The sequence below is a fragment of the Anopheles stephensi genome, chromosome X (assembly GCF_013141755.1).
Source record: "Anopheles stephensi strain Indian chromosome X, UCI_ANSTEP_V1.0, whole genome shotgun sequence".
NCBI classification, from domain to species: domain Eukaryota; kingdom Metazoa; phylum Arthropoda; class Insecta; order Diptera; family Culicidae; genus Anopheles; species Anopheles stephensi.
This window is the reverse complement of record NC_050201.1, coordinates 19,178,045-19,205,396: the sequence shown is the minus strand read 5'-3', so window position 1 is coordinate 19,205,396 and position 27,352 is coordinate 19,178,045. Positions and strand designations below refer to the sequence as shown.

General features: G+C 40.8%; 1 protein-coding gene across 1 annotated transcript; it reads right to left on the bottom strand.

Moving 5' to 3' along the window:
* Positions 1–24,459: 24,459 nt before the first annotated feature.
* LOC118513201 lies at positions 24,460–25,255 on the bottom strand. The gene is made up of 2 exons (XM_036058698.1): positions 24,781–25,255; positions 24,460–24,721 (listed from the first exon to the last, which is right to left on the bottom strand). The coding sequence occupies exons 1-2, from the start codon at positions 24,992–24,994 to the stop codon at positions 24,522–24,524; spliced, it is 414 nt and encodes a 137-aa protein (XP_035914591.1). The 5' UTR covers positions 24,995–25,255; the 3' UTR covers positions 24,460–24,521.
* Between the last annotated feature and the right edge of the window lie 2,097 nt (positions 25,256–27,352).

The following is a 27,352-nucleotide window of genomic DNA, read 5'->3' as shown; positions in this document are numbered from 1 at the left end:
TATCCCTCTACGAGTCAGAATTATCTGACCCCATGTCTGGACTGGAGACAACGGGAGAGGTGGGACAGGATAGAACGTACCGTCACACACGATAGACAGCACGCGCGTCGATACGCTTGCTTATCGCAACGATCTACAGATACACACACACACTATACTAGAAAGAAACGTCGATGATGGCTAAGCACCACTCGATCGATCACACAAACTCCGAACAAAGCCGGAGAATGGCGGAGACACCGATTAGTACGATACGGGTAATCACGTTGATTACGCAATCGTACATGAGAACAAGGTTGACTATCTGCCGTACGCAAATGATCTGTAGGACGCTTCGGAACGAAACTCGTCCAATCGCTACGGAAGCTGGAGGCAGACTGATGATTTTTTTAAAATGTTGTTTAGTTTTTTTTTGAAACAAAAATCACTTGTTCATTTAGTCTCATTTTTACTAGTTACAAATTATCTTTTTCTCACATATCTATACTCAAAACCCTGTGCTCTAGTGCTTTCCTATTGGTTAATCAAGAAATTTAGAATCCCCGAGCAGAATGGCAGTGGATAATTGTGATGTTAGAGGGAAACAACAGGATTTCTCTCACCGATGAGGCCCCCCTGACCGACGACGCCCCTTGCGACCACTCCTTCAGCTCCTAAGTTGATTCGCCACAGTCCTACTCTACAAAGCACATCGCAACAGAGCTTAAGTTAACATTTTGATCTATCTAAAAAAGTTTAATTCCTATGATTTGGAGAGTGGTAAAATAAATAGTTCAACTGTATATTTCAGATAATTATTCTGTTTTAACTATAGTCTTAAATTGTTTAGAATCCTTTTGCAAGTCATCCAGTTCAGATTTCGAATATGACTGGTGTCAAATTCTCTGCAAAACGTTTTCGAGTTGGCAGGAGAGGCTGATATCATTGAGATAAAGTTGGCAAAAGAGAAAAAAAAGGAGGGCGTATGATGATAAAAATGTTCATTCATAAATACTCTACACACTCTGAGTATCACCTAACATGTAATCCAAATCTCTAGTCTTCCCCAGGAAAACCACAAATATTACTTCATCTTACTGGAACGGAAACTCCACAAGTTGACACAAACGTACAAGCACAGTGCTGGTCAATTTTTCGCATATTTTAATGAAATCGAAACTTTTATCTTCCCTCTCCTCACGCAAAAAACACGCCTGAAAATTCAAATATACCGAAACACACACTCGAACATAAAATTGATTCAAGTGCTCTCGCGCTTGGCATGCCGGAATTCAAACCACAATTCTGCTGTATCTGTGGGAGCTGTGAGTTACATAACGAGGGTCCCAGCTCGACAAAGATGAACATATCGCAGCACCGGTGGCCGTCCGGATGGTTTTGGTGAAGCATACGGTTGCGTTTCGGCTGCCGTGATAGACTGTTGACTTGTTTATTTCTGGCCCAGAGAGCACGCAAAATCTAACCGGCGAGTTACTGGTGGCTCGCAACGATGCACTCCGTTGGGGCACTCAAGGCACTTAAGGTGTACCTGCTAGTTGCGTTCTCGGGAAGAAAGCCCAAGTCACCCCTTCGCCAGGAGTAATGTACGTAATTTTGTAGCATCATTAAAATTTTAGATTTCACCGTTTGGAATTTTGCAACTTTTCTCCGCAAACTGCTCGGGAAATCGGTTGTCCGGAAGCGAAAAAAGCGGACTCTTGCATGTCAGCTTGGAAAAGGCAAGTCGGCTTACTGTGGGGCAAACTTTGCCATCCAAGAGACCAGATGGGAACAGCCTCTAATGCATTCTTTACAAAAAAAGGATGAAGGCCCCGAAGTGCTTTCGTCCTATTTCTATATGAAGGAATTCATGCCAATGTTGCTGATGGATTGTATGGGATATGGTAAATTTTCTGGAGCAATACTGTTTGCTGAATGAAAACGAAATGTTGCAAATTAAATCACCAATAAAGCATTATTAAGTGGTACTTCAATGTATCCAACATGTGTCCAGCTAAACGCTTAATAAAATAAGCTGTATGATTTTTAAATTATTTATCAAAATGAATGCATTCGGCACTCAAGCAAAATAAATTTAAATGTTTTGCTTAAAGCAAATATCATACAACATGGCCTCACTATGTGGTATAGACTTCGCATCCTTCGCATTAAACCACCATTATGCTGCTCATCTTGTTATCACTCTTTTTCTTACCCGTACGTAAGACTGACTACTTTACTACGGGTAAAATAAAGTCATAGAAAGTCAGAAATGGCAGGCCGAGAACTCTCGAGGTTACAGTGCCAAGGAAAAAGAAGAAGAAGAAGAAACCTACTAAAGGTTAAGCACGACCTAATGAAAAGGGGCCGAGGCGATAACAGCACCGGTTTTCACGCATAGCAACGCTCCAAAGATAGTTGTAATCATTGACTGTTTGAAAATGGCTTAAAGATTCACATCGAATGAATGTAGGATATATCTTGTTTGATAAGTCTTTTTGAAGTTGCCTTAATTTTCTTCTTCCTTGGCACTACAACCTCGAGAGGTCTCGGCCTGCCATTTCTGGCTTTCTGTGACTTGATTTTACCCGTAGGACAGTTGTCAGTCCTACGTAGAGAGAGGCGGTCTGGATGGGGTTTGAGCCCCGGGCCTGCCGTGTGAAGACCGGCGCCGTTATCGCCTCAGCCACCGGACCGCCCCGGAAGTTGCCTTGATAATAGTAGCTTATTCAGATCTAAGTTATAATTTTACCAAAGAGTTTTCTTATGAAATTCGTTACTTAGGGAAGTACCAAGATTACTATCAAACCTCAGAATCATAACTCTTGGAAAAAATGATACTTTCCTTGCCAGCCTTACTTATCAAAGTCAGAGTCTGCTCTTGACTTCATCGCCTAGGGTAACTGTACCAGTTTTCGGCACGTTAGTGCAGCTGATCAGAAAAAAATACAAATACAATTATTGAACTCAATAATGTTGATTCAAGGTGGTATTATTTTGGTTTTAAAACTATCAAAAAATGTTTCAGCATACATGATTTATTGATTTAAATTAGTTTTTAATAAATATTAGCAAAAATTCAAACATTGGTTTTGCTCCTATTTTGGGCAGAATGCTCCCATTTTGGGCAGTCTGTTTTCCTATTTTCGTCATCACAAATGGACGATTTGAAACACTCGAAAAGGTGTAATTAGTTAAAGAAAAATATTTTAAATAATTTTCTACTCTTACTTTGCTAAAATTGTTGATAGAAAGTAGTTCAATAATTAATTTTATGTTGCCCATTTTGGATATCAAACTGCCAAATTTTGACGTCTCTCGAAAATCGCACTGAAATTGCACTGGATTGAGCTGTCAAAAATCAACATTTTCCATGTACCTATTTTCGGCAGCCTTTAAAGTGAAAAAATAATCATTTATTGGATTTTTAAATTCACAATGAGCTTTGAATAAATTTTAAACTAATTTTATTGTTCAGAAAAATCTAAACCCCAATTTTTTTAAGCTCTAGTTTGCTAAATCTCAGAACTGCCGAACTATCGGTACAAAGCTAATCTGACGAAATGTTTTGAGCTCGGCACAAATATTTCGATATTTTGGTATATATCAATCTAAATGCATCAAAACTTCGTATCAGAAGAATAAACAATGATGTTTTCCTTAAAAAGTAGTTGAAAGATAATTTATTGTGCTATTTTTTTACATAATTTTGCTATTCTTGTCAGCCAGCCGAAAATAGGTACATTGCCGAAAACTGGAGCAGTTACCCTATATCCTTAATCCAAATCCAAGGACCTCGTATTTCAGTGCGTCACAATTGATACATCACAATTGAAGAGATAGGGTTGAACGGACGACAGTTGTCAAATGACAAAGGAATAGAAATGTTAGTTGAGAAGAAGTGAGGAGGAAAGGGAGAAATGAATGATAGTTAGGACGAGAGGGTCAGTCTAGCTAACGCTTTCTCTTTACCTTAACTTTAAATTACTTTTAAATTGCTGTATTCTTGTAAAAGAATCTGTAGTTTGAATGGAAATAAAGCAGAGACTACTATAAAACCACCGAGCAAGGTCGTTTTTGCCGTAATAAGGGTTAAAATCTTCTACTCGATGTGTAAGTCCACGCTTCGCATGATTCTTTACAGGGTTTCAATATTGAATATTTGTCAAGAAAGTCAATTTTTTAAGACAGGAGATTCCTAGTAAGTATCTACTGCTATATTATGTTTCATATTTCGGTTCAATATACGATACCGAAAGATGTGTTGCAGGTAATGAACAGGTTATCCAGGAGGATTTCCGGAATTTTAACTTCAGGATTTGTTACAAAGTTATATTAGAGTACAGGTAGGATGTCTATGCAACTGTGTCTTTGATAACATGCCTTGAATCGAATGCTGTACATAATTATGCCACATAAATTTAAACTTGTACTCCAAACTCATAAAAAACTATGGATAAAAGTCTACATTTTCTAGCCTCATTTTCCCTTCGTTGTACTTTAACAGCACTCGACCATTTGATCGTACAATGTATCACTCTATTTATAATATCACTTACAATGTAATGGCATTTTCTTTCGGTTCTGTTACGGTTGAGCTGCAAGGTCATCAATACAGGTTATCAGAGTAAATTTACCCAATAGAATGAGAAGCAACCTAAATTACGGATCATTGAAAAGCGATGGATTTAATAATAACAAGCTTTCAAGAAAGATCCTATGTAATTTTAATATAACAAATAAAGCAAGGGCTATAATGCAATCTTAAAGCTATGCATTTTTTACCAAGCATGATGCAGGAGAGATTTGTAGTATGGTTTAATCGAGTGCAACACAGTTTTTATTTTCGTAACAACAAAAAACACTGTTCTAGCCCTTCATATGTCACTTTCTACTTCCAGGACTGGATGTCAAGGAGTGAAACTCAATTTGTCATAACACGAGCTCCATTAAAACCTCGTGTTTTTTTTTCTCAACTATGACGCTTGGTAAGCGTACCCAGAATCACATTCTCTCCAATTAACTTCTTTTAGAATTACGCACCCAGTCGTACAGTATCAGCAGAAACGGCATTCAAAACCGTGACAAATGTGAGCTCATTTTAGACTCCCGTAAAACCATTCCCTCCGGTCGGAACTAATTCCGGTTCGCAGTGGAAGTAAATCGTGCCCATCCACCATCACTACGCGCACCAGCTAATCAAACGCCAGTACGATAAATCATTCCAATGTGGTACACGCGTTCAAACACCGTTCGAATGGGGTGCGAATCCGGCACAATACGCGCCACTCGACCGGTGTCCTTCCGGAATCTTTCTTGCCTTCTTTTTTCGTTCCCTGCACGGTAAACACATTGTACGTAGCGCTCGTTATCGGGAAGTGAGACATTGTACCGTTCGGGTTTTGTTCATTGCCGATGGTCGATGCCACTTTACGAAGGAGCGCTCCCTCGTTTAATGATGCCTTCAAAGATGAATGTGTTTCATTGGCCTATCAACCAAGATGGGCGGTAGGGACGGCTGTAACGAATTCAAACTCACAACATCTATCTCGGTATAAACCGGTGAACCGGTGTAGAAGCAATTTTCTGGACGGGATGGATGATGAAACTTTATGTTTCCTTCAATACGTTGCTCATTTTGAAGACATTTTGCACCCTGCAATAGCTATAAATCATGTGGATTCACCTAGATTAAATGATTTCGTTCGTTATTAAGAAGGGTGAAGTCGGTTAAAGAGACGGATGGCAAATTCTTCTTGCTATTAGTTCGGCGTTTTGTAATTGGAAAGTATGAAACCGTTTGAAATCTAAAATCTAGAAAATTTGAACTAACTTTGAGGGAGTTTTGGATCTAAATTAGATAAAAACATAGAATTGGTGTTGACTTGATGTGTAAATCTCAAGTTCCGCAACGGTGTCTTTTTGCTTTGGTCATATTTCTTTATTCAAAACTAATGAATTTATAAGTTCACCATTTCATTGAATACTTTAACAGCATTTTCGAATTGACATTCAAGGACTTCGAACAACAGATGTCCTTTGAAACCGCACCAACGATTGGGAGCCAACATCAACCAGCTGAATTGGTTGGATCTGTTGAAATAAAATGGCTAAGCCATCTAGTTCATACAGGTTAGTTTAACAAATAGTCATTATTCATTTGTAAGGATCTGTGCAAGGAAGGAAATTGTTTTGATCAAAGGTTGACAGAGTCGGCGACCGAACGACTACCATCCCGATCTTCACACGCTTAAATAGGATGGGGGCTTAAATAGGATCTGAATGAGGAATCAGATACCCAAAGCCTCTATAAATGAAAATTATCTTCACACAGAAGGACCAGATATCAGATAGTGATATTAGTAAGTGTAGTAAGCCAAGTATCGTCCGCATGACCTTGAAGAAGCCAAGAAGAAATAGAAAACATACCTCCGCGCATAAGTATGTAAACTGGGTGAGACTCTGGAGGAAAAACTTTTTTAAACTGATTGATGATAAGCAGATTTTCTCTCTGTATGCACACAAAAATTAAGTTGACTTATTAAAATGTAGAATAAACAATTTTTAAATCATCCCAGCGAACTTGAGTTGTAATAATTGTTCCTTAAAGCATTCAACACTTTCATAGAAACATTCAAATGCTTACTTTATAAGTTGTTAACCAACCAACTTTAGATATCTGCGTACCGACTGAAATCAGATAACTTCTCGATACCAGTAGGAATTTTAAAAAAGAATGCATTACGATCTTGCTCTTTGTCGAGTGTAGCATACTTGCTAAACATCTTAACAATATCTTATTAACAGAGACACTTCTTAACCTCACAGAAACAAACAATGCTCCATACCATAATTTCAGACAGACAATTCATTAAACCAGTAACCTACATTTCATCAAGACTGCAATAAATGCAGATTTAGCTTTTCTTTACCTAACGCACGATAAAACATGAACATTCAAACACCGACCAGCACACCCGGCTAGCGAGTGACGCAATGCAACATGATACGAACAAAACAAAAGCGCATGATACGAACACCCGGCGCACAGGTATCAGGTGCAGAAACGGTAAATCAGCAATTAAACTAGAGCAAGCCACCTAACCTATATCGAACCAAAATTGCGCAACGTAAGGCGACACTTTTTTTGCTCCAAGAACCTTAAGTTCTTGTCTCCATGCGGAACGTTAATGTAAGCAAATTTTTAGACCATGCTGCTCAACGAACAAACAAAACAAGACTTATTCGAACTAACAAACAATAACACAAGTCCATCCATCCAAACGAAATTCGATACTTTTGTTTACGACAAAAGCTTTATGCTCTTGTGGCCAACCAGGAAAAACTATTAGGCAATGTAGCTTTACAAATAGGAAAAGTTATTTTAAATTTTTTGTTTTAAAGTTTTTAAAACATAAACTCAACCTAAATAATGTGAATTGAACTTTACTAAACTGTATGAAATAAATGTTATAAATAAAGCTGTCTTCCCCAGCCAACGAGAGAGTTGGTTCTTGGGCTTGCAACTAAGAACCTGGTGTCCTAATCTGTTCAAGAGCTTTGAGAGTCCCCCTACCCAAGGTAAGGCCTCGAAGACTCCGACGAGCTAGTAAGGGATGTTCCCTATGAACATGTGAAGTCGCCTAGCCGACTTAACCCGTAAATAGGTTCGTGCGCTCCGCGATGCATATTACACGAGTTTGATAATGAATTAAATGAACAAAGGATGGAATGGATCTTGGTGACGTTCACAAAGACCAAGAGAGTTCTTCAAGTAATAAAATGAATAATTGGTAGGCTTTAGATTGATTATAGAAAATCGGACAATCTTTTTTTCAAATTATCAAATAATTATCAAAATTAAATTATCAAATTATAACACGATTCAATGTCAATTGACTATGTATGGCAAAATCCTTGTAAATCTAGTACTTTTAAGGACTTAGAGAATTCAAAGTGTAAATTCAAATTAATGTGTTTGTTTTAGACACAGTACGAAAATTTGCCAAGCAGTTGAAGTTCTATTTTGGAAGTCTTCGGCCCTTAGTCAGTCAACGATATGCATGTACTAAACATTTCATCACGACATACATACGACCCTCACAATTGAAATGTACTTGTATCAGACTAAACGTAAGAAAATCTGTACAAATAGGAAATATATTTGAAGCCAATCATACTCGTAAATTATAATACGAGATTATCTTCCTCCATTGTTCCATTTTATTCCTTTAACTAATAGTTCTTTTCTTTTCTGCCTCTTTCTCCTGTTTCTGTTTCCTGTTGGTCCTGGCTCTTTACTATATACTCCAGCTCCTACAGTCTACCATAGTTTTAAGGCTTATAATTTTAAAATTAAAAGAAGACAATTGTTGTATAGACCTAGTGATAAACAATTTTAACAACGATAATAATAATAATAATAATAATAATAATAATAATAATAATAATAATAATAATAATAATAATAATAATAATAATAATAATAATAATAATAATAATAATAATAATAATAATAATAATAATAATAATAATAATAATAATCATGCATTGGACCTCGAACATGTTTTCTCAAATTTACTTGTATGTAAATTGCGTGATTTTTTGTGTAGTTTTTGAGAACAGGAAAATGATTTGGATAAGGCTTTAAGGAATCATCTTTAAAACTTCATTTTTTATCATATGAAGGTTTGGCTAGAGTATGTAACAGCCGCTTCTCGCTCACATGTGCGATACCATTACCAGTCAAAACAGCAAACTGTGCATACAACACACAAAGTAAACGACACCGTCCCTTACGTGTCCAATTGTCATCAGACACTCACGGGAGCGCAGTGAAGATAAGGAAACTTCCAATGAATGTGCAATTTTTCAGAACAACTGGCTTGCCAGCCAGTTCCGCTCGCAACCGTTCGCAATTTCCGGTCGGGATCGCTTATCCCGTTCCGAACCCGGCCTTACGTCCCTCAGTATCGAAGTACATTTGCTTTTTTTGTATGTATGTATGTGTGTGTCTATGTTTTGTGCTGCTGTCCTGCCGTCTACCTACCGTATAAAGGATCTTCGGCAGCAACTGGGATGTCCCATTAATAAGTGAAATCCCGACGGCTTTCCTCCACTTGGTGAAGGTTGGATGGCAGGGTCTAACGATGGCGAGTTTTTAACATTTAGTTCCAGTACTCACTTCATTTATTTAGATTTATTGCGTAGATCTAATGACGGCGGCATCCGCCGATCCGTGCATCAGTTTCCCGGTAGTGAACTTTGTGAAGAGCAGGTCCTTGTCGTAAAGGTAACAAAAAAACTGGAAGAACAACAAGTCACGAAGCGACAGGATGAGCCATGGGAGTGTGGGGAGCAAGTTAGTTAAGAAAATACCGTACCAAATCCGCGAAACACCGTCTGGGCCACCATTCTTGCGATCGGGGTTTGCCACCGAAGTTTGCAACAGTTGCAGCTACAAACTCCGTCCCCCGTGTGCGAATTGTGCAAGGGAGGAAGAAGAATGGTTGAAATATTATACACCGTTGTCTTTTTTCTCTATATCCAGCCCCAGACACGGTCAGCTAGCCATTGCCGTACGTAAGTCGTTCGTTCCGGTCTCTAATCACTTGAACACCCGCTACGGACAACTCTGAACCGCTACCCAGTTGCCACACATGCACATGTCGCTTTTCTGGCATGCACCAACCATTTGCTGGTCACATCGATGCAGCACTGGAATGCGACGGACGAAAGCAACAACAGCAACAGCAAAAAAGGCAAGCAAATCAAATAAAGCAACTGTTGCCAGCCAGCTTGTGATGTCAGTACGCTTCGGTTCCAAATGAGCGCTGTAAACGCGAGCGTAATAGACGATGCTGCTGTTCACTACGCCCCAGGACTGCTTCCGCTGGAAGAATCTAGCTGAATGCTACTGGTGCAGAACGGTTCAAAGCGTGTATATAAATTTCAATTCGATACGGTCAACCATTCGTACGTAGAATTTCGCAATGAGGACAAAGTCTAACAACCGTCTGACATTTTTGTGCATGTTTAATGAGGATAGAGATTCCAATCCAACCGGTAGAGTGGGCTGGTTATTGGTGCAATTTGTTGCAATTCTCGCCTCTTTCAACTCTAACCCCAAATTATTTCATTTTTTTTCAGGACCGTTTGCTTCTGGTGCGCACCGATCTTTTATTCACTCATACCATTATGCAACTGGTGCGTTTCATTCTTCATTTTATCCTCTAAGCTTGCGTTACCATCTCCAGGCGGACGTATACAAGTGACATTCCGTACAAAGAAGCATCCCGCATGTGGAAACGTTCCGAGGGCTCAGTGCGAACCGACCAACTATTTGTCCGGCTAGTGTAACGTTTGCTGTGGTCTTGAGAGAAGTTCCTGTGTGTTGGAGTGCATGTGATACTTCACAGACGTTGGTATTGTACGACACATTTTCTAGTCATTTATCAGTAGCTACCCACGCTCGAATGCGTGAAGACGTGTTTATCGAGAGCTTATAGAAAGACCTAGTGCAAATAGTAAAATCGGCAAGTCCAGTGTTCCTCTCTTTCTAGCACCCGAGATGAGTCGCACAAAACGAATAATGAGCAAAAGGCGCGCCACGCTGCCGCTAAATGCCTTTCTAAACTCGGAGGATGGAAGCTGTATTTATTTCAATCGATAGACGATCAAGAGATCGTTAATATTATCCCAACGCGAGTTACATCGCTATGAAAACCACCACTGCCAATAGTGGTAAACAGCAACATCGTTGGATATGTCCACAAAAAAAATCATCGCTTCTGGAATCGTTAGATATACGACTGCTGTTACACAAAAGGGGATAGTAGTACGCACTACCACTGTCAATGATCACAAAGTAGTTGTGAACTACTTTAAAAAGACCAACACGGATTTCCATAGGTTCCAATTGGGGGAAGACAAAACCACCAAAATTGTCCTGTTGGGACTCATCGACATGCCCACAGACCAAGTTGTAACAATACTTAAAGAAGAGAACAAAACACCAGTGACGGTATAGAAGCTCGCTATCTACAAAAAAAGATTCGAGGAGCAAGCGACGTATCTGCTCCACTTCCCCAGATAGTCTTCCAGGTAGTTCAAAAATATTGCTTTCGGTAATGGCGGGGTCAAATACTATTTAAATTTCATACTGGAATGCAAACGGAATCTCCAACAAAAAACATGAATTAACACATTTTCTAAATGAAAGTAATATTGATTTGTTTGGCATAGTAAAAACATTCTTAAAACCGAATCAAAAATTTTCAATTCCAAATTATACTACTCATAGGCTAGATAGGATAAACGGTGCCAAAGGGAGGATACTTGTTTTAGTTAAAAATCATATTCAACATAAAGCGTTAAAAAGTCCAAATCTTAAGATAATCGAAGCATTAGTAATCCAAACAGTGACAAGCAAATGTACCATCGACTTTTTCACAGCTTATCATCCTGGTGCCAATTCCGTTGTCAACATCTTCAGATGCGACACCAGAACTCTCGAAAATAGAAGAAATTCTTCTTCTTCTTCCTTGACACTACAACCTCGAGAGGTCTCGGCCTGCCATTTCTGACTTTCTGTGACTTAATTTTACCCGTAGTAAAGTAGTCAGCCTTACGTACGGGGAGGCGATCTGGATGGGATTTGAACCCCGGTCCTGCCGTGTGAAGACCGGCGCCGCTGTCATCTCGGCCACCGGACCGCCGAATAGAAGAAATAACTTCATTATATGTAGTAACCTAAATGCTAGACACAGGCTATGGAACTGTGCTTCCATAAATGCAGCTGAAAACTGTCTGTTTAGAGAACTACAAATGGGCAAATTTTCGTTATACCACCCTAACTCCCCCACTTTCTTCCCATCAGACTCGTCCCGTAATCCTTTCACAATAGATTTGACATTAACAAGTATCAATTTTGAAATATGCGACCTGAACACCAAAACCTGTTTCACCGCAGATCATCTTCCCGTAGTTTTTTTCAATCTCTAGTTCAAAAACATTAAACAATTATGATCCTAAAATATTCGATTATAACAACGCAAACTGGAACATTTTCAAAGAACACTCATCTGTGCAAAGGCACAGAAGAGACGTTTTGCTTAAAACTTCTTATTACCGTCTTAAAAAGAAAATCTAACGAACATTATCTGAAGTCATAAATAAAGAATGGACCAAAAATCTACTATCCATGAACAATGAACATGGCAAGGGCAACAGTAAACTCTGGAAATTCGTGAGGATAATTCAAAACAATTCAAGAACAATCCCTCCTCTGAAAAAAGACAACATAACTCTAATTACGACTGAAGAGAAATGCGAAGCATTAAAAGAACAGTTCAAATCAGCACATAAAATTGAAAATAATTCTAATAATAAGATAGAATTATTCAAACAATTGAACCTAAAGTTGCAAATTATCTACGCAAATTATAGACAAAGCCTATTCAAGCCGAAAACATCGTTCATGCTTTGATAAATCCTGAAGGTATTAAAAATCATTAAATCGGTCATTAAAAAGATTTTCACAAAAAGCAATAGCATATCTGGCCATTATATTTAATGGATGCATTAAACTTGGTTACTTTCCTTCAAATTGGAAAATAGCTAAAGTAATCGCAATTCCAAAGGCAGGCAAAGACTTATCTCAACCAGAAAGCTAAAGACCTATCAGCCTATTTAGTTGCTTAGCCAAATTATTTGAAAAATGTATTGAGATCCAACTTGGACTATATACCTCGAACAATAACATCATCCCTAAGGAACAGTTGGATTCCAACCTTCCCTATCTACCACCCATCAGTTGCACAGATTAACAAAACATATCAAAGTAAAAAGACAAGTAAAGAAATCCACAGGCCTTGTTCGGCTAGACAGCAAAATAGCATTCGATAAAATCTGACATGAAGGATTGATACATAAACTAATAACCCATAAATTCCCTATATATCTTACTAAAATCATTCAATCGTTTCTTAAAGACAGACAAAATATTATTCATATTGGCACCTTTAAATCAGAATCTTACTCTCCCACGGCAGGAGTACTGCAAGGAAGTACTTTATCCCCTCTACTTTTTAATATTTACACGGCTGACATTCCTTCCATGAAAAATTGCATCAAAAAAATTATACGCAGACGACATAGCAATAGCATGTTCAGCTAAATCTCCCAAAAAAAATCATAAAATCATTAAACAATGGCCTTCAAAAATATGCCAAATACTGCCAGAAATGGAAACTTAAAATTAATGGATCTAAATCGGAAGCAATATTTTTCACCAGGTACAAAAAACCTAAACAATTGCCAAATCAAAATATAAATTATTATTATAACCGCATGGCTTGGAGAAATTCGGTTAAATATCTGTGCATTCTTTAAGACAAAAGATTAACATTTAAAATCAATACCGAAGCCACAGTGGCAAAGAGCGAAAAAATGTTTAAAATCTTATACAGTTTTCTGCACAGGAAACTTAAACTTAACTTACTTAACAAATTACTACTGTACAAAGCGGTAATACGACCAATACTAACGTATGCATCACCGGTCTGGTCTAAATGCGTATATTACACCTGTTTACAGTTACAGTCGCTCACCGTTTAATGCGACTCATGAGCTGCTTGCTTTGATTTGCGTGCCGTTTCCATCGAATGCGCGACATGACGACCGAATCACCTGCCGTTACCATGGAATCACGAGCCAATATACATGGATTTTTGATTGCTCCTGTATGAAGTATTTGGTGTAATGAACAGACCGGTTAGTTTGTTACCATTAGAAAACATTTCGTCGGCATTTTTATACGAACAAACGGCTAATAAACCGTAAATGATGAAAAAATGTGAAATACAATACCAACATCGAACAGTATCGCTCGCTATCGAACACAAGACTAGTTTTTCAGATGTGGTGATCTATACATTAAACTAGCGGAAATGAATGGGTTCGAACGGCGAACAAAATTTAGAAAAGTTCATTTAGCTAGTTTACATTTTTCTTTTTCAATATTTTTCATTGAATTCCATGAAATAGTTGGTATGTATCGTTCATTTTTGCTTTGACACAATACATAAAACACGTGTAAAATAGTTTAAAATAAAGCTTTCCATTGCGTTTAGTCGTTAAAATTATCCTGTTAAAATTATCCGTAAGTTTAAGCGATAAGAAATAAAACTGATGCATCGAGAGAAGTAGCGAATTTTAAATGTGCTAACATTCACAAATCCATAGATAGCGGCACGTGATTCCATAGTAACGGCATGCGATTCGACCATAGGGTCGCTCTTTCGATGGTAATGGCACGCAAATCGAAGCAGGCAGCTCGTGAGTCGAAGCAAACGGTGAGCGATTCGACTGTAACTGTAAACAGGTGTATCATAAATTAAATCTTCAAAGATTGCAAAAAAAAAATTAAAAACTATTTTGAATGTTCCCCCTTGGTATCGTACATCATTCCTCCACGGTATTTGTGATATACCTTTCATAACTCAATACATAAACAAAATACAGGAAAACTACTGAACAAAATGCCAAACAAATCAATTTGCAATCATACGCAAGTTAAGCACTTAGTTAGGAAAAGATAAGTCTTGCTACTATATAGTAAAAGTTTAAAAACAATACATAAATACTTTTAAATTCTTATTAAAAACAAGCTATAGTAGCTTTGATAGGTTACGTAGAATTAGTCATTATTTAGCAATAGTTGTAAGAATTTGTTGTAAGATTAGCCTGATAAGATTAAACCTCGTTTTGAACTTAGTGGGTTTTAATGAGATATTTTTTCACACATTGAACATTGAAATTCCACATTCCACACATTGAAATTCAACTCGCCACCAGGGCAGAATATACCTTTTAAAAATGGCAATGCCAGGATAGATAGACATTCAATTTTGCGAGGAAAGACGAAAAGTTGAACCCGCTTATGTTTGTTTATAATTGTCAATATTGTAAAACACTATGTATTCCATATCAAAATATAAATAGTTACAACTACTACTACTGCTACTCTAGTCATTTATTGGTTTATTGGCTATGGTTTATTTTCTGTTTTTTTCGTATAAAAAAACCGACGAAATGTTTTCTAATGGTAACGAACAAACCAAACCGTTCATTACTCTAGATGCTTCATACAGGAGGAATACAAAATCCTTGTACATCGGCACGTGATTCCATGGTAACGGCATGTGATTCGAGCAAAGTGTCGCGCATTCGATGATGATGGCACGCAAATCGAAGCAAGCAGCTCGTGAGTCGAAGCAAACGGTGAGCAATTCGACTGTGACTGTAAACAGGTGTAATAAGACATTTTTTTAGTAGACAGTCGACTGCATCTCGGTTGACTGATTGATACAGTGATGGACAATAGAATAAGACCCCTACTATACCTGATTTTTTAACGACTTTTAGCGCCCTATTCATCGGTAACGTAGAGGAATGATCACTTTCCGATTTGATCTGGTGACACCGGTCGATATCTTCGAATCTTCTTGTCGTAAGATAGGTGGTGGTGGTCCAGTCTGTTGTAGCGACGATGTACGTGGCGTTGGTAGGGTGTGCGTCGGGCCGGTACGCTGCTGTTCGGGTGACGACAATTGGCGAGTTGGAGCGTCGTGGTCCAGGTTCGTCTATCGTTGTTCGTCTGGCGGCGGCCGAGACGCCGGAGTAACGTGTTCATGATTCATCTGTAGCTGGTTGTCTGGCGAATGTGGTTCCTCAGCCGTATAGGCCGGCTTCAGGCGATCCACGGAAACCGTAGAGGGAGTAAAATCAACGGGGGATGTTCGCTCCATCGGGAGGCGTCTTTGCAGCATATTGCCGCTTTTACAGTTCGATACCATCGCTCGATCATCCCGTTAGCCTGCGGATGATAGGCCGTTGTACGAATGTGTTTCGTTCCCAATGCTCGAAACAGCTCATTGAATAAGGACGATTCGAATTGTCTCCCCTGGTCGGTGGTAACGTGGGTCGGGAAACCAAATCGTGCGATCCAGTTGAATAGGAGTGCCGAGACGACAGTTGCTGCTGTGATGTCCGGAAACGGTATTGCTTCTGGCCAACGAGTGAAACGGTCAATGACGGTCAAACAGTAGCGGCTACAGTTGCTGACCGGGAAGGGGCCGATGATGTCGATATTGACATGTGCAAATCTTGCCGCGGTCGTCGGGAAGGGCATCAACGGGCTTCTCGTATGTCGCCCTGTTTTGGCGCGTTGACATGCCACACAGTTCTTCGCGAAACTTTGCGCGTCTCTCTTGATGCCCAGCCACACGAAGCGTTCGGTCATTAGCCTCGCTGAGGCTCGCGATCCCGGGTGGCTCAAGTCGTGTACCGCATGCAGAATTTGCTCTTGTAACGACTTTGTTATATACGGTCGGATGATACCACCAGGACAGTCAGCATATAGAGATTGCGAGCTTCCAGGAATAGGAGACTTTTGAAGAAACAGGTCCGTCCTTATCTTGTCGCCGACAAAATGTCGGTAAGTTCGGGATCGCGGGCTTGCTCTTCGGCTAAACGCTCGAAATCTGTAACAGGAGTCGCATGCACCGTCTCCACACGGGATAGCAGGTCGGTTATAACGTTTTCCTGTCCGGTGACGTGGCGGATATCTGTCGTTAATTGGCCGATAAAGTCCATTTCTCTTGTTCGACGGGGTGAGGTATCTTCGTTTTTTTTGTTTAAAGGTGTACGTCAGCGGTTTGTGATCGTTATATACGCAGAACTGACGACCTCCCACCTGGTGTCGGAAATGTATTATGGCCAGATATATCGCCGTTAGTTCCCGGTCATACGTCGAGTATTTGCAATGCGCCTTCTCAAACTTCTTTGACAAAAATTCCAAAGATTGTCGTTCGCCGTCAACTAGCTGGTGAAGAACGGTGCCTGCGGCGTAATCGGAAGCATCAGTCCATTGTGAGAGTTCAGCGTTCGACACTGGGTGTGCCAGTAGCGCGGCATTTCGGAGCTGTTCTTTGCATCGGTCGAACGCATCGGAAGCTTCGACTGTCCAGGTGAGCGGCGTCTTATCCTTCTTTTTATTTCTTGGCGTCATCTCGAGCAGGATGCCCTGCGCCTTCAGAGCGTTTAACAGGAAGCGACGATAATAGTTCACCATGGCGAGGAACTTCTTCAGCTCCATCACGCTCGTTGGTCTACTAGCTTTAACGCGTTCGGGGATTGGACGTATCCCGTCCGAGTTCACCAGTTGTTGGTCCAGTCGTTCGAAGAGCTGTCGTAGATGTTGGCGATGTTCAGCTCCCGACGATGAGGCGACAATCATATCGTCAATATACGGGAAGACGAATTCAAGTCCGCGGAGGACATTATGGACAAGACGTTGGAACGTTTGTGCGGCATTTCTCAATCCGAAGGCCATCGCAGTAAATTCGAAAAGACCGAAGGGTGTTGTGATGGCCGTCTTAGGGATGTCGTCCGGATGTATCGGAATCTGGTGGTATGCTCTATGCAGATCAACCTTCGAAAATATGGTCTTTCCCTGTAAATGCAGTGTAAAGTCCTGCAACAAGGGTAGCGGATAACGGTTGGGAACTTTTTTCGCATTCAAAGCACGGTAGTCGCCGCAAGGTCGCCAGGTACCGTCCGCTTTCTTCGTCATACGCAAAGTACTAGCCCAGCTGCTTTTGGAAGGGCGACACACGCCTAGTTTAACGAGAGACTCGAATTCCGCGCGAGCAGTTGCGATCTTTTCCGAGGACAGGCGATGAGGTCGTGCGAAAATCGGCTGTCCGGTGGTCTCGATGCGGTGTGTTTATCTCTTCTTCTCTTCTTATGTCATTGTGTAGTTTGTATCCTCCTATGGGACGTCTATCCCATAATCAGAGGCATACCACCTATTGTGTGATAGAGAGGACTGTTGCGTCCATTTCTCTTGAGTTTGAATTGTTATTTCGTTTTTTTTTCCTTTTTTTTCTATTGGTTGTCAAAGTGTTTATGTTGTGAGTTTTGTTTCTGTATTATGTGTGTTTCAAAGGTACCGTTAGTATGATTTTTGTCGGTTTTTTTTTGTCGATCTGTGCATTTTTCTTTTTTTTATGAGTTTGGGTTGTTATTTTTTTGTGTTTTTTTTATTTGTGGGTTTGTATTACTATCCTGACTTCTATCTTTTTTTTTATTATTATGTTTGTGCTGTTTTGTATGGTTAGAATGTGGGTTATCCTGATTTGTATTCTATTGTGCTTTGTGTAGATATTCTCTCCTATGTAGTATCTAGGCGTATGTTTGTTCGTCAAAGAAACGTCAGATTGTAGTATTGTACCTTGTTTTAATTCTGATTTTAGTATAGTCTCTCTTTTGTCCTTAAATTATAGTAGAGAGTCTTTACTTATGTTAATGTTTGTGTTTTCGTGGTACTGAATATCTTTGTTGTCATGTTGAGAGTTTTCCTGTCCTCTTCCCGACGAGGAGTTTAAGGAGCTCCTATGTGTCCTATTTTAATTAGATTTTCTTTGGTTAAGTCATTGGTTCTGTTGAAGTTCGGGCATACGAAAATCTTTTGCCAACCAGTGTTAGGTACATTACATGTGTCGCAGGTTCCATTTTCGACTATTTCCATTATGTGTAGCCAATGTTCTGATGAATCATGTCCTGAGATGATTCTGTTTGCTATGTTTGTTCCCTTGGCTGTTAGGTTAGTGTGTTTGTACCAAGTTTCAAATTTAAATTCTTTTTGAAGTTCTGCAATTTTTTTTCCTCTGGTGGTTATGCTTGTCCTGTAATACTCGCATGTTTCATCTTTCATTTCCTGTTCGAATATTTTGATAATATCTATGTGTCTGTATTTGTTTCCTATTTTATTTTGGGATATTGTGCCTCTTTTCGCGAGCTCGTCTGCAAGTTCGTTTCCCCTTATATCAATGTGTGACGGTATCCGTGTAATGTTCGTTTTTGTTTTTATACATAGTCGTATTATTTCGTATATGATTTCTTCAATGAATAATTATGTTTGAGCTTTCTCTATTATTTTGCATGCGGTTAGGCTGTCTGTGTATATGATAGGTTGGTGTAATTTCATTTCGTTTGTCTTTTTCAGGGCTCCGTGCAAAGTTATGAATTCAGTTGTTGTTATGGATGCGTAATTCTTTATACTGTATTCGTAGTATGAGTGAGTATTTTTTGATTTAATATAAATTCTCTCTGACTGCAGATGTGTTCCTGATGCGGTAAGTGTTGTCAATCCGGGGAACTCCCTCAACAAGACGGCGATTGGTGACGTGGAATCGCACACTTTCACGGTTTATTCCCAAGGATTTTGGTCTGGAACACCATGTGAACGTAGTTTGGTCAGAGCGTCGACGAGGCATTTGTTACGAAGGTCAACTAGAAGGTGAAAATGCTGGAGAAAATCAGCTCCGATGATGGCTGTCCCTACTTCCGCAATTACAAAGTTCCATAAGAAGGCTCGCCTGAGTCCAAGATCAAAGATGTAGAGAGCTTCTCCATAAACGCGAATTGGTGTACTGTATGCAGCGAACAGAACAACTGCGTGGTAGATGGTTTCCTCGATATGGTGCTGTGCTGTCTGGGAATCACAGAGACGTCGGCACCGGTATTGATGAGAAACTGCTGATTAGTCTTACGGTCTATTACTACTAGGCGATAGCTAGGCGCTGAAATCGAATAGACTCCCTGCTCGACGTCGCCGTTCGATGTTGATGTAGATGGCGTGTTGGTGCGTTGTTGTCGGCTGTTGAATGAGCATGGTGCTCGGCAATTTCGCGCTTCCTGGCCATACCGTACTGTAGGAACGTAGTATGTGTGAGAGTTAGTTGGTAAGCAACCACGGGACAAGATGGTCGAATAAATAGAAGAACTCTATAATTTGGCGTAGCCGGTACGATATTTTTTTATTAGTCAGTTTTGGTAGTTAAAATTTATGTGAGAAGGAGAACAAACAGAGAAAAAGTGGTAACAGTTCGGCATGAATTTAATTATTATCGTTGGTGTGAAAAACTTGAGAGGAAGACAGGCGTTGGTACAAGGATGGAACGTTTTATTGGTATGTATGAAAAGATTCGGGGCCGGCTAAACACCGAGGCGCACAATACCTGTATGAAGGATACAAAACGAAAAGATGTGGGACCGGTTTAGAGCCGAAGCACACAAGGCACTACTACTACTACTGCTGAAAAAAAGAGAGTGTGATTTTACTGATCAGAGTCAAAAGATGCGGAACCAGCTGAATGCCGTAGCGCACAATTCATTTAAGAAGGATTACGAAGGAAGAAGAAGGAAAATGTGAGACTGGTTTAGAGCCGATGCACACAAGGCACTACTACTACCATTGCTGAAAAAAAAAGAGTAAGATTTACTGATCAGTGCCAAAAGATGCGGGACCAGCTGAATACTGCAGCGCACAATACAGGTATGAGGAAGGGGAAAATATGTGATGGATTGATGGCCAAAGCACAAAGTTATCACCAATACAAATATGGAGAATGGTATTGTCTTTTAGAAGTGGGAGAGACGAAATTCCAGAAGGAATTGTCCAGTCGTGCAGAAAGGTCGTTAAAGTGTAGTCAATCGGGTAAATTAAAAAAAATATATATAACGAGTACATTATACGGTTAATATAACAAAATCCGAGAAAACATTCATAGTGTAAGCCGAAATTCGGCACAGTAAGTAAAAAAAGAAAGAAATAAATAAAATAAAACGGCAGAAGGTTACAAAGGAACGTTCAAATCTTGTGTAACAGATGGCACAGGCAAACTTATACCATTTGGACCCTTTCAACGACCACGTGGATAGCTCCAGCTTACGACGGGAATGGGAAGAATGGTTCCACGCATGTGAAAGTATCCTCGAGCTGCAACAGTTCCAGACACAGCACCAAAAACTGTTGTTTATGTTGGCTCGTGGAGGTAGAGGCCTGCAACGAATTTACCATCATTTGGCACCAGTGGAAGGGGAAATTTATCCCGGACCCTTAAAAATCCCGATGGCTCCACAAGAGGTACCGGAATTCGATAACGCGGTCAAGCGGCTTAACTCCTTTTTTGTGGGGAAAAGAAATGAGCGAGTTGAACTTGAGCTGTTCCGTTCAATCCGTCAAAAAGATGAGGAACCTTTCAATCGGTATGTGTTGCGGCTACGCACACAGGCAGCATGTTGCGAATTTGGTGAGCGAGAAGAGAAAGAGATCCTGCAGCAGATTACGGATGGAGCGCGGGATGAAAGAGTGAGAGACAAGGGTTTGGAAGGAGTGATGAATTTGGACACCATCATCAACTATGCGGTAAACCGTGAGGTTTTTTTTTAAAAAAAAGGAATAAACACAAAGATTCTTATATGAACCAGCCGAGGTTTCACATGTGAAACAAAAGGTGGGGCCAAGGGAGAAATATTTTGTGCAACGAAACCAACGATTTGGAGTGCAAGAACAAAATTTTCAACCGCATTGCAATCGGTGTTGGTGGAAACACAAACGAGATTCGAAAGAGTGTGTAGCACGAGGAGCAGCGTGCGTGCGACATTTTGCTAGAAAATACACAGCCAGTCAACGGCGTTTAGCGAAGAACCGATTTACATGGAAAAGAAGTGAAAATACTAACGTAGTGCACAATAGAAAGGAGGATTCGGAGATGGAGTTTTCTTTTCGTCAAGAGAAGCCTACGAGTAAAATAAAATGAGTTTCACTTCATTTATTTCACCTCAGATAATTTGTTATGCTCAAAAATTTAACAATCGGTTTCATGAAGATCGGGCATCTTGCTCTCACTTAGTGGAATTTATGCGTAAAAGTAAAATACATCAACATCCAATAAATTTTCATGTTTGTTACTTTAGGAAAATGCTGATGATGGAATGATCACTGGCTTTATTGATCGCCACCTGTGAAATTCTTGATTGACTCGGGGGCAATGATAAATACGGTTACAGAAGACGTGTGGAAACAATTAATGTAGAGCAATGCAAGGCTGTACAAGAAAAAGTTTCAATGTGATCGACAATTTACTTCATACGCTTCTCAAAAGCCATTAACTGTGTTGTCTTTTTTCGAATCATGGATCACAATCAATGGCACAAAGCTAAAAACGTATGCTGATTTTTTTTGTAATACTGTTATGCAAGCGTACCGCAGAAGAACTGAAAACTTTGAAGGTAGGACTAGAGGTGAATAATATAGGAAAAGAGATCAAATCATTTCCCAAGTTTCCAAAAGTACAACTAAAATTATCTATCGACTAAAGCGTCGCCCCCAGGAAAGTAGCCTTAATAAAAAATAACCATTGGCTATGGAAGAAAAAGTAAATAGAAGATTACAAGAGATGTTAGATGCCGACATCATTGAACCGGTGGTTGGTCAATCAGAGTGGATATCACCAATGGTAGTAGTTCCTAAGGGTGCAGACGATATTCGCCTTTGCATAAATATGCGGTACCCCAATCTGGCGATACAACGGGAACACTATCCACTCCCGTTTATTGATACCCTACTGAATAAGTTTAAAGGAGCAAGGGTATTTTCGAAGTTGGACATCACGTCGGCCTATTATCACGTAGAGCTACACCCCGAGTGACAAGAAATAACAACGTTTATGACGGGGAAGGGTTTAATGAGGTTCAACACGTTCAGTACCGCGTCACCCAGGTAAGGTGACAGGTATGTTTCCCAGGGGCCCGTGTCACCCAAATATGGGTGACGGGTATACAAGTACAGGTAACAGAAACACGCGCATGGGTGACGCTCCTGTGCAAGTTAAATACAAATTAAATGTTTGAGTGCGAAAATTTAAATACACAATAATGGCTGTTCTTACTGAATAAAAAAAATGCAGTAAACTATTTTTTTCAATTAGGTTTTTTTTATTTATTGAAATTTCTGTTCACATCAAACCAGAGTGAATTTCGGTAAACAAAATTCTTACACATCTGCGGAGACTTTGGGCAATTTACATAAAAAGTCTTTTTTTTTTCCTAACATAATCACGTTCCGCATCCTGGCGTTTGTTCCTGTAGCACGAAACACACATTCTTCGCACAGGTTTTCCGTGCGGATCTCCAAAATGTGCATGTTTTTGCCCAACTTTTTATTATTGTTGGCGTCTTTTGCAGATTTTTTAGTTTTTATCCACTCTTTCACTCTTTTTCTGTTAGAACGAGCGAAACATCGACTATGCTGTCTCTTTCTATCCAAAAAAGCCATTGAGATCTCAAGCGCGTTCTGTACGATTGCATTGATCGGTGCTGCGCTCTGTGATTCTTGGGACAGCAGGAAACTATACCGATTTGCGCTTGGCGCCGAACGTGTTAAGCGTTCGATGTTTGGAGTGAACTGCGCGCCAGAGATCTTTCAGTGAGTTATGTGCGAAATGCTCAGTGAAATCGAAGGCATCATTATTTATATAGACGACATAGTAGTATGGGGAACAAATCAAGCAGAGCACAACGAACGTCTTGCAAAGGTGTTGGTCACCCTAAAGGAAAACAATGCCCTACTTAATAAGGAGAAATGTCTCTTTAATGTAAAAGTACTAGAAATCTTAGGATTTCAAGTAAGCGGAACTGTTGCACATATTTGGATGGAATATGTCCAACAGAGGATAAAGTATCCGCTATCAAATCTTTAGAATACCTGAAACTAAAGAAGAAGTAAGGAGCTTTTTAGGGTTGGTTAATTTCATAGGACAGTTCATCACTCATCTATCCACTCGAACTGAGCCATTGAGATGCTTCTTAAGAGGAGAAGAAGAATATTTTGGAGACGAACAGAAATTGGCATTTTAGGATCTGCAAAAGGAGATTGGAAGTGCTGTTAACACGGAATTATACGTTGACGCATCTCCTGTAGGTCTTGGAGCTGTTTTGACTCAAAGAGATAGACAATGTACGAATACTCAGCTTTGCATCAAAGGGACTTACAAAAACGGAAAGTGAGTATCCACAAACACAAAGAGAAGCACTGGCTGTTGTTTGGGCGGTAGAAAGGTTTTATCCGTATCTGTTTAGTGAACATTTTACAATTTTCACGGACCATAAAACTCCCGAATATATATTCAACGGAAAATATCAAGAAAGTAAACGAGCATGGTCACGACCAAAAGCATGGGCACTGCGATTACAACTCTATGATTTTTCAGTAGTTCACATTCAATCCAAGTTTTGTGCAGAAAGATATACGGTTATCAAATTAAACGGGAGCGATGTAATCTTGCAAAACGAAAATGGTGTAAAATACCGACGCCCAATAGCTCACTTGAAGAAATGGCCCGTAAGAAACTATAAAAACTATTCGTTCAAAAATATAGACAACAAGGAAAAGGAGGACAACATAAAAGAAAAGGAAGAAGAACCACGTACTTAATGGCAAGGAAAAGAATCACCACCATCCAAAAGAGTGAAAAGATTAGTTAAAATTCCATTAAGATATCAACACTAAGTAATTTTTTTTTAAAGTACTGTGTTAGTGATAGTTTTTTCCCTTCTGGTGTGTTTGAAGATCACAATAATTCGAACTTACGTGGGACAGGTGGAAGGATGTAGGAACGTAGTATGTGTGATGGTTAGTTGGTAAGCATCCACGGGACGAGATGATCGAATAAATGGAAGAACTCTACACGTACGTGGTAGTAGCACAGCCCACTAGCAGCCGGAGTAGTAGCACGGTTCGCTTGACGTGGACGAGAGCGTGACCGTGGTCGCCAACGACCTGAGGGGTTTGTTCGATTCAGCACCTCTTCCAAAGTTGACTCAGTCCGGCTACCTGGCGCGAGAGACGTTCGATTTTATCATTTCGTACTTCGGCTACGGTTTAGTACGGACCCGTGCGGTGGTATAACGCGAAGGAATCCATCACGGAATCAGCAACCCGCACCTTATCCGCCACGTTAGGCGCAGCAGCTATTACGGAGGACTGCACATAGGGTGGCAAACGTCCAATCCACAGGTCCACAAGCATGGAATCCGTCATCGCTCCATTTGCGGTACACCGCATCTCGGCGAGCAACTGTGAGGATTTTCGGTTATCGAGGCTCATCTCTGACAGCAAACGATGTAAACGGCTTCGCTGCGACTCTGCGAAATGTTGTACGAGGGCCCTTTTTGCGGTTTCGTAACGGTCAGTGGTTGGAATGTTCCCTAAGAGGTGGCGTAGCTCGGGAAGGACCCGGATAGGAATCCGCGTTTTAAGGATATTGAAACCTCGGGCATGCTGATTCTGAGGAATGTTTCCAGCGTCAAACCAGTTTTCCAAAGCGAAAAAATACGTCGGCGGTGTCCAGCTCGGGTGGTTTGATCTGCATGGCGTTTAAGGTCTCTACTTGAAATTCGGGCCTTGCGGTAGAAGCATCACACGAGGAAGAAGGGTCGAGGTACAAAGGTGATGAAGCAGATGTAGCGACAGCAGGGCTCGCAGATACCGCTAGATTTACCACCGGCGCCGACTCACCAAGACTTTTCGGACTATGCAGCATTTTTTCGCTGAGGTTAGTAGTAAAAAAGGGTGGATCTTTTCTTAGTCGTGGCACGATCCTTGCGGTTGTCTTCGCGTTGAGTAAGGCGGCGGCGAACACGGGGAAGCGGAAAATGGCGGATTCACCTTGCGACCGGTTGCACGTTCGGCTCCGGGGTTGGCAAAAACACTCCACGGGCACGATGGTGATGACCCCAGCAGCTCACACTTTTCCTGGGTAACCAGGGATGACTGTGATCCGTACCACGAGGAAATTAAAGACGGCGATGCGGTGAGGTACGTTGCGGAAAGATCACTGAACGCAGGATAAAAGCCGGGGATGACTTACACCAAAAAACGTGGTGAGCACGTTGATGGCGGCGGCTTACGGTAAGCGAGCGATATCCCGATTATGGCAGTCTACGGTGAGCGAGCGCAATCGCGATGGCGGCTTTTTGTGTACAATTTGCGCGCGCGATCCGGCGTCGTTGTCTTGCTTTTCGATTCGTGCGCTGATGGTAACGCACACCAGGGAATCGGCTCTTGGTAGCCCACAAGGCGTAATAACCTAGGCGTAGTAGTCGTTGTTTCACAGGGAACGGTACCTTCGACGGTTCGCTTAGAGTACGGGCGCTCCGTGGATGATGTAATAGCACTTTCACGGCGTCGGTACGTTGCACTTTCCCTGAGAATCAGTGATGCCTTTCGAGGAGGATCGCACACGCGGAGCTAGCGGGAAACACCTCTACTACGTTCGCACTCGATGCACTCGGCGCGGCAGAGGCTCGGAGCCTTTTGGAGTATCGATTTTCTCTCGGTGTCGATTTAAGCTGGATACCGGTACCACGTTCGGACACGTTCGCATTAACACGCAAACACTGCACTGCTATATCGTCATTGCGCAGAACTTCGAAGACGAAGCGTGAAGCGATTAGAACGCGTGAGGCGTTAATATGCCTAATGAAATAATATGCTTTGGCGAATCACGTCGGGATCACCAGTTTTAGCACCCTATGCACAAAATAGGTACTACTTTTTCAACTTATGATTTCGTCAAAGTTTATTGGACCGAACTGAACAAAGTGAAGCCGCAATGAGAATGAACGATTTTTTTTTTGCTACCGAAACCCTGTCTGACAAATGCCAGGTTGTGCGCTCAGCACAGCGGTCGCTGGTATCGGTAATTGTTTTACGACTTACAACGGACGCTACAGAGTGCTTTTGATTTTTCTACAATTTATAATAAAAAAAAACTTTGGCAAAAGCATCCTCAAAAATTTTGTGACATCCTCAAAATAGGATGTGACGGCTACCCCCCGAAAGAAATGCCAAAGTGACAGTAGGTTGACAGCAACAGCGGCCACATGGACGGAAACATCAAACGAGAGTGGTATCGCGCGCGGCGAAGAAGAAAGAAGGTCGAACGGTTCTTGTACAATATCCATTAAAAAACTATCCGGTTGTTCGTTTCCTCTACATCTTACCCCCATGTTCGTTCCCTCTACATCTTACCCCTCGTCCGGGAACGAGCAAAGGACACGGATAAGTTTACATTAAAGACAAAAGTGAATAATTAGTGAAGCATAATATAGTGGACCAAAGTGTTTTAAGTGCGATACATTCGGGCATCGAAGTTACAAAAATCCCGCTCGAGTATAGTTTTAAAAAAGGGGCGATTTTATTAGTTACGACTATACTGGTCGGACGCGTAGGAAGAACTGATTTGCGACGTTCGCTGTTGTCTTTAATTTCGCCAAATTTGTCGATCGTTGCTTCTGCTGATTGCGCGGTTCCCATCGATGCTGCGCGTTCTGTCGAGTCAGCGGGCCACGTGTAGGCGGTGTCGATGTCCGTTGCATGCGCTGGTTTTCGAGTGGTGTTTTCGTGAAGTGCCCTAGCAGATTTCGGGTAACTGCAACGTACCGTAACTTCGAGCACACGAAT

Coding starts and splice junctions, on each gene's coding strand:
- LOC118513201 (XM_036058698.1), bottom strand. CDS start 24,994: ATGAGCCTCGATAACCGAAAATCCTCACAGTTGCTCGCCGAGATGCGG. Junction 24,722..24,780: donor CGCGTTATACCACCGCACGG/GTCCGTACTAAA, acceptor CTCTCGCGCCAG/GTAGCCGGACTGAGTCAACT.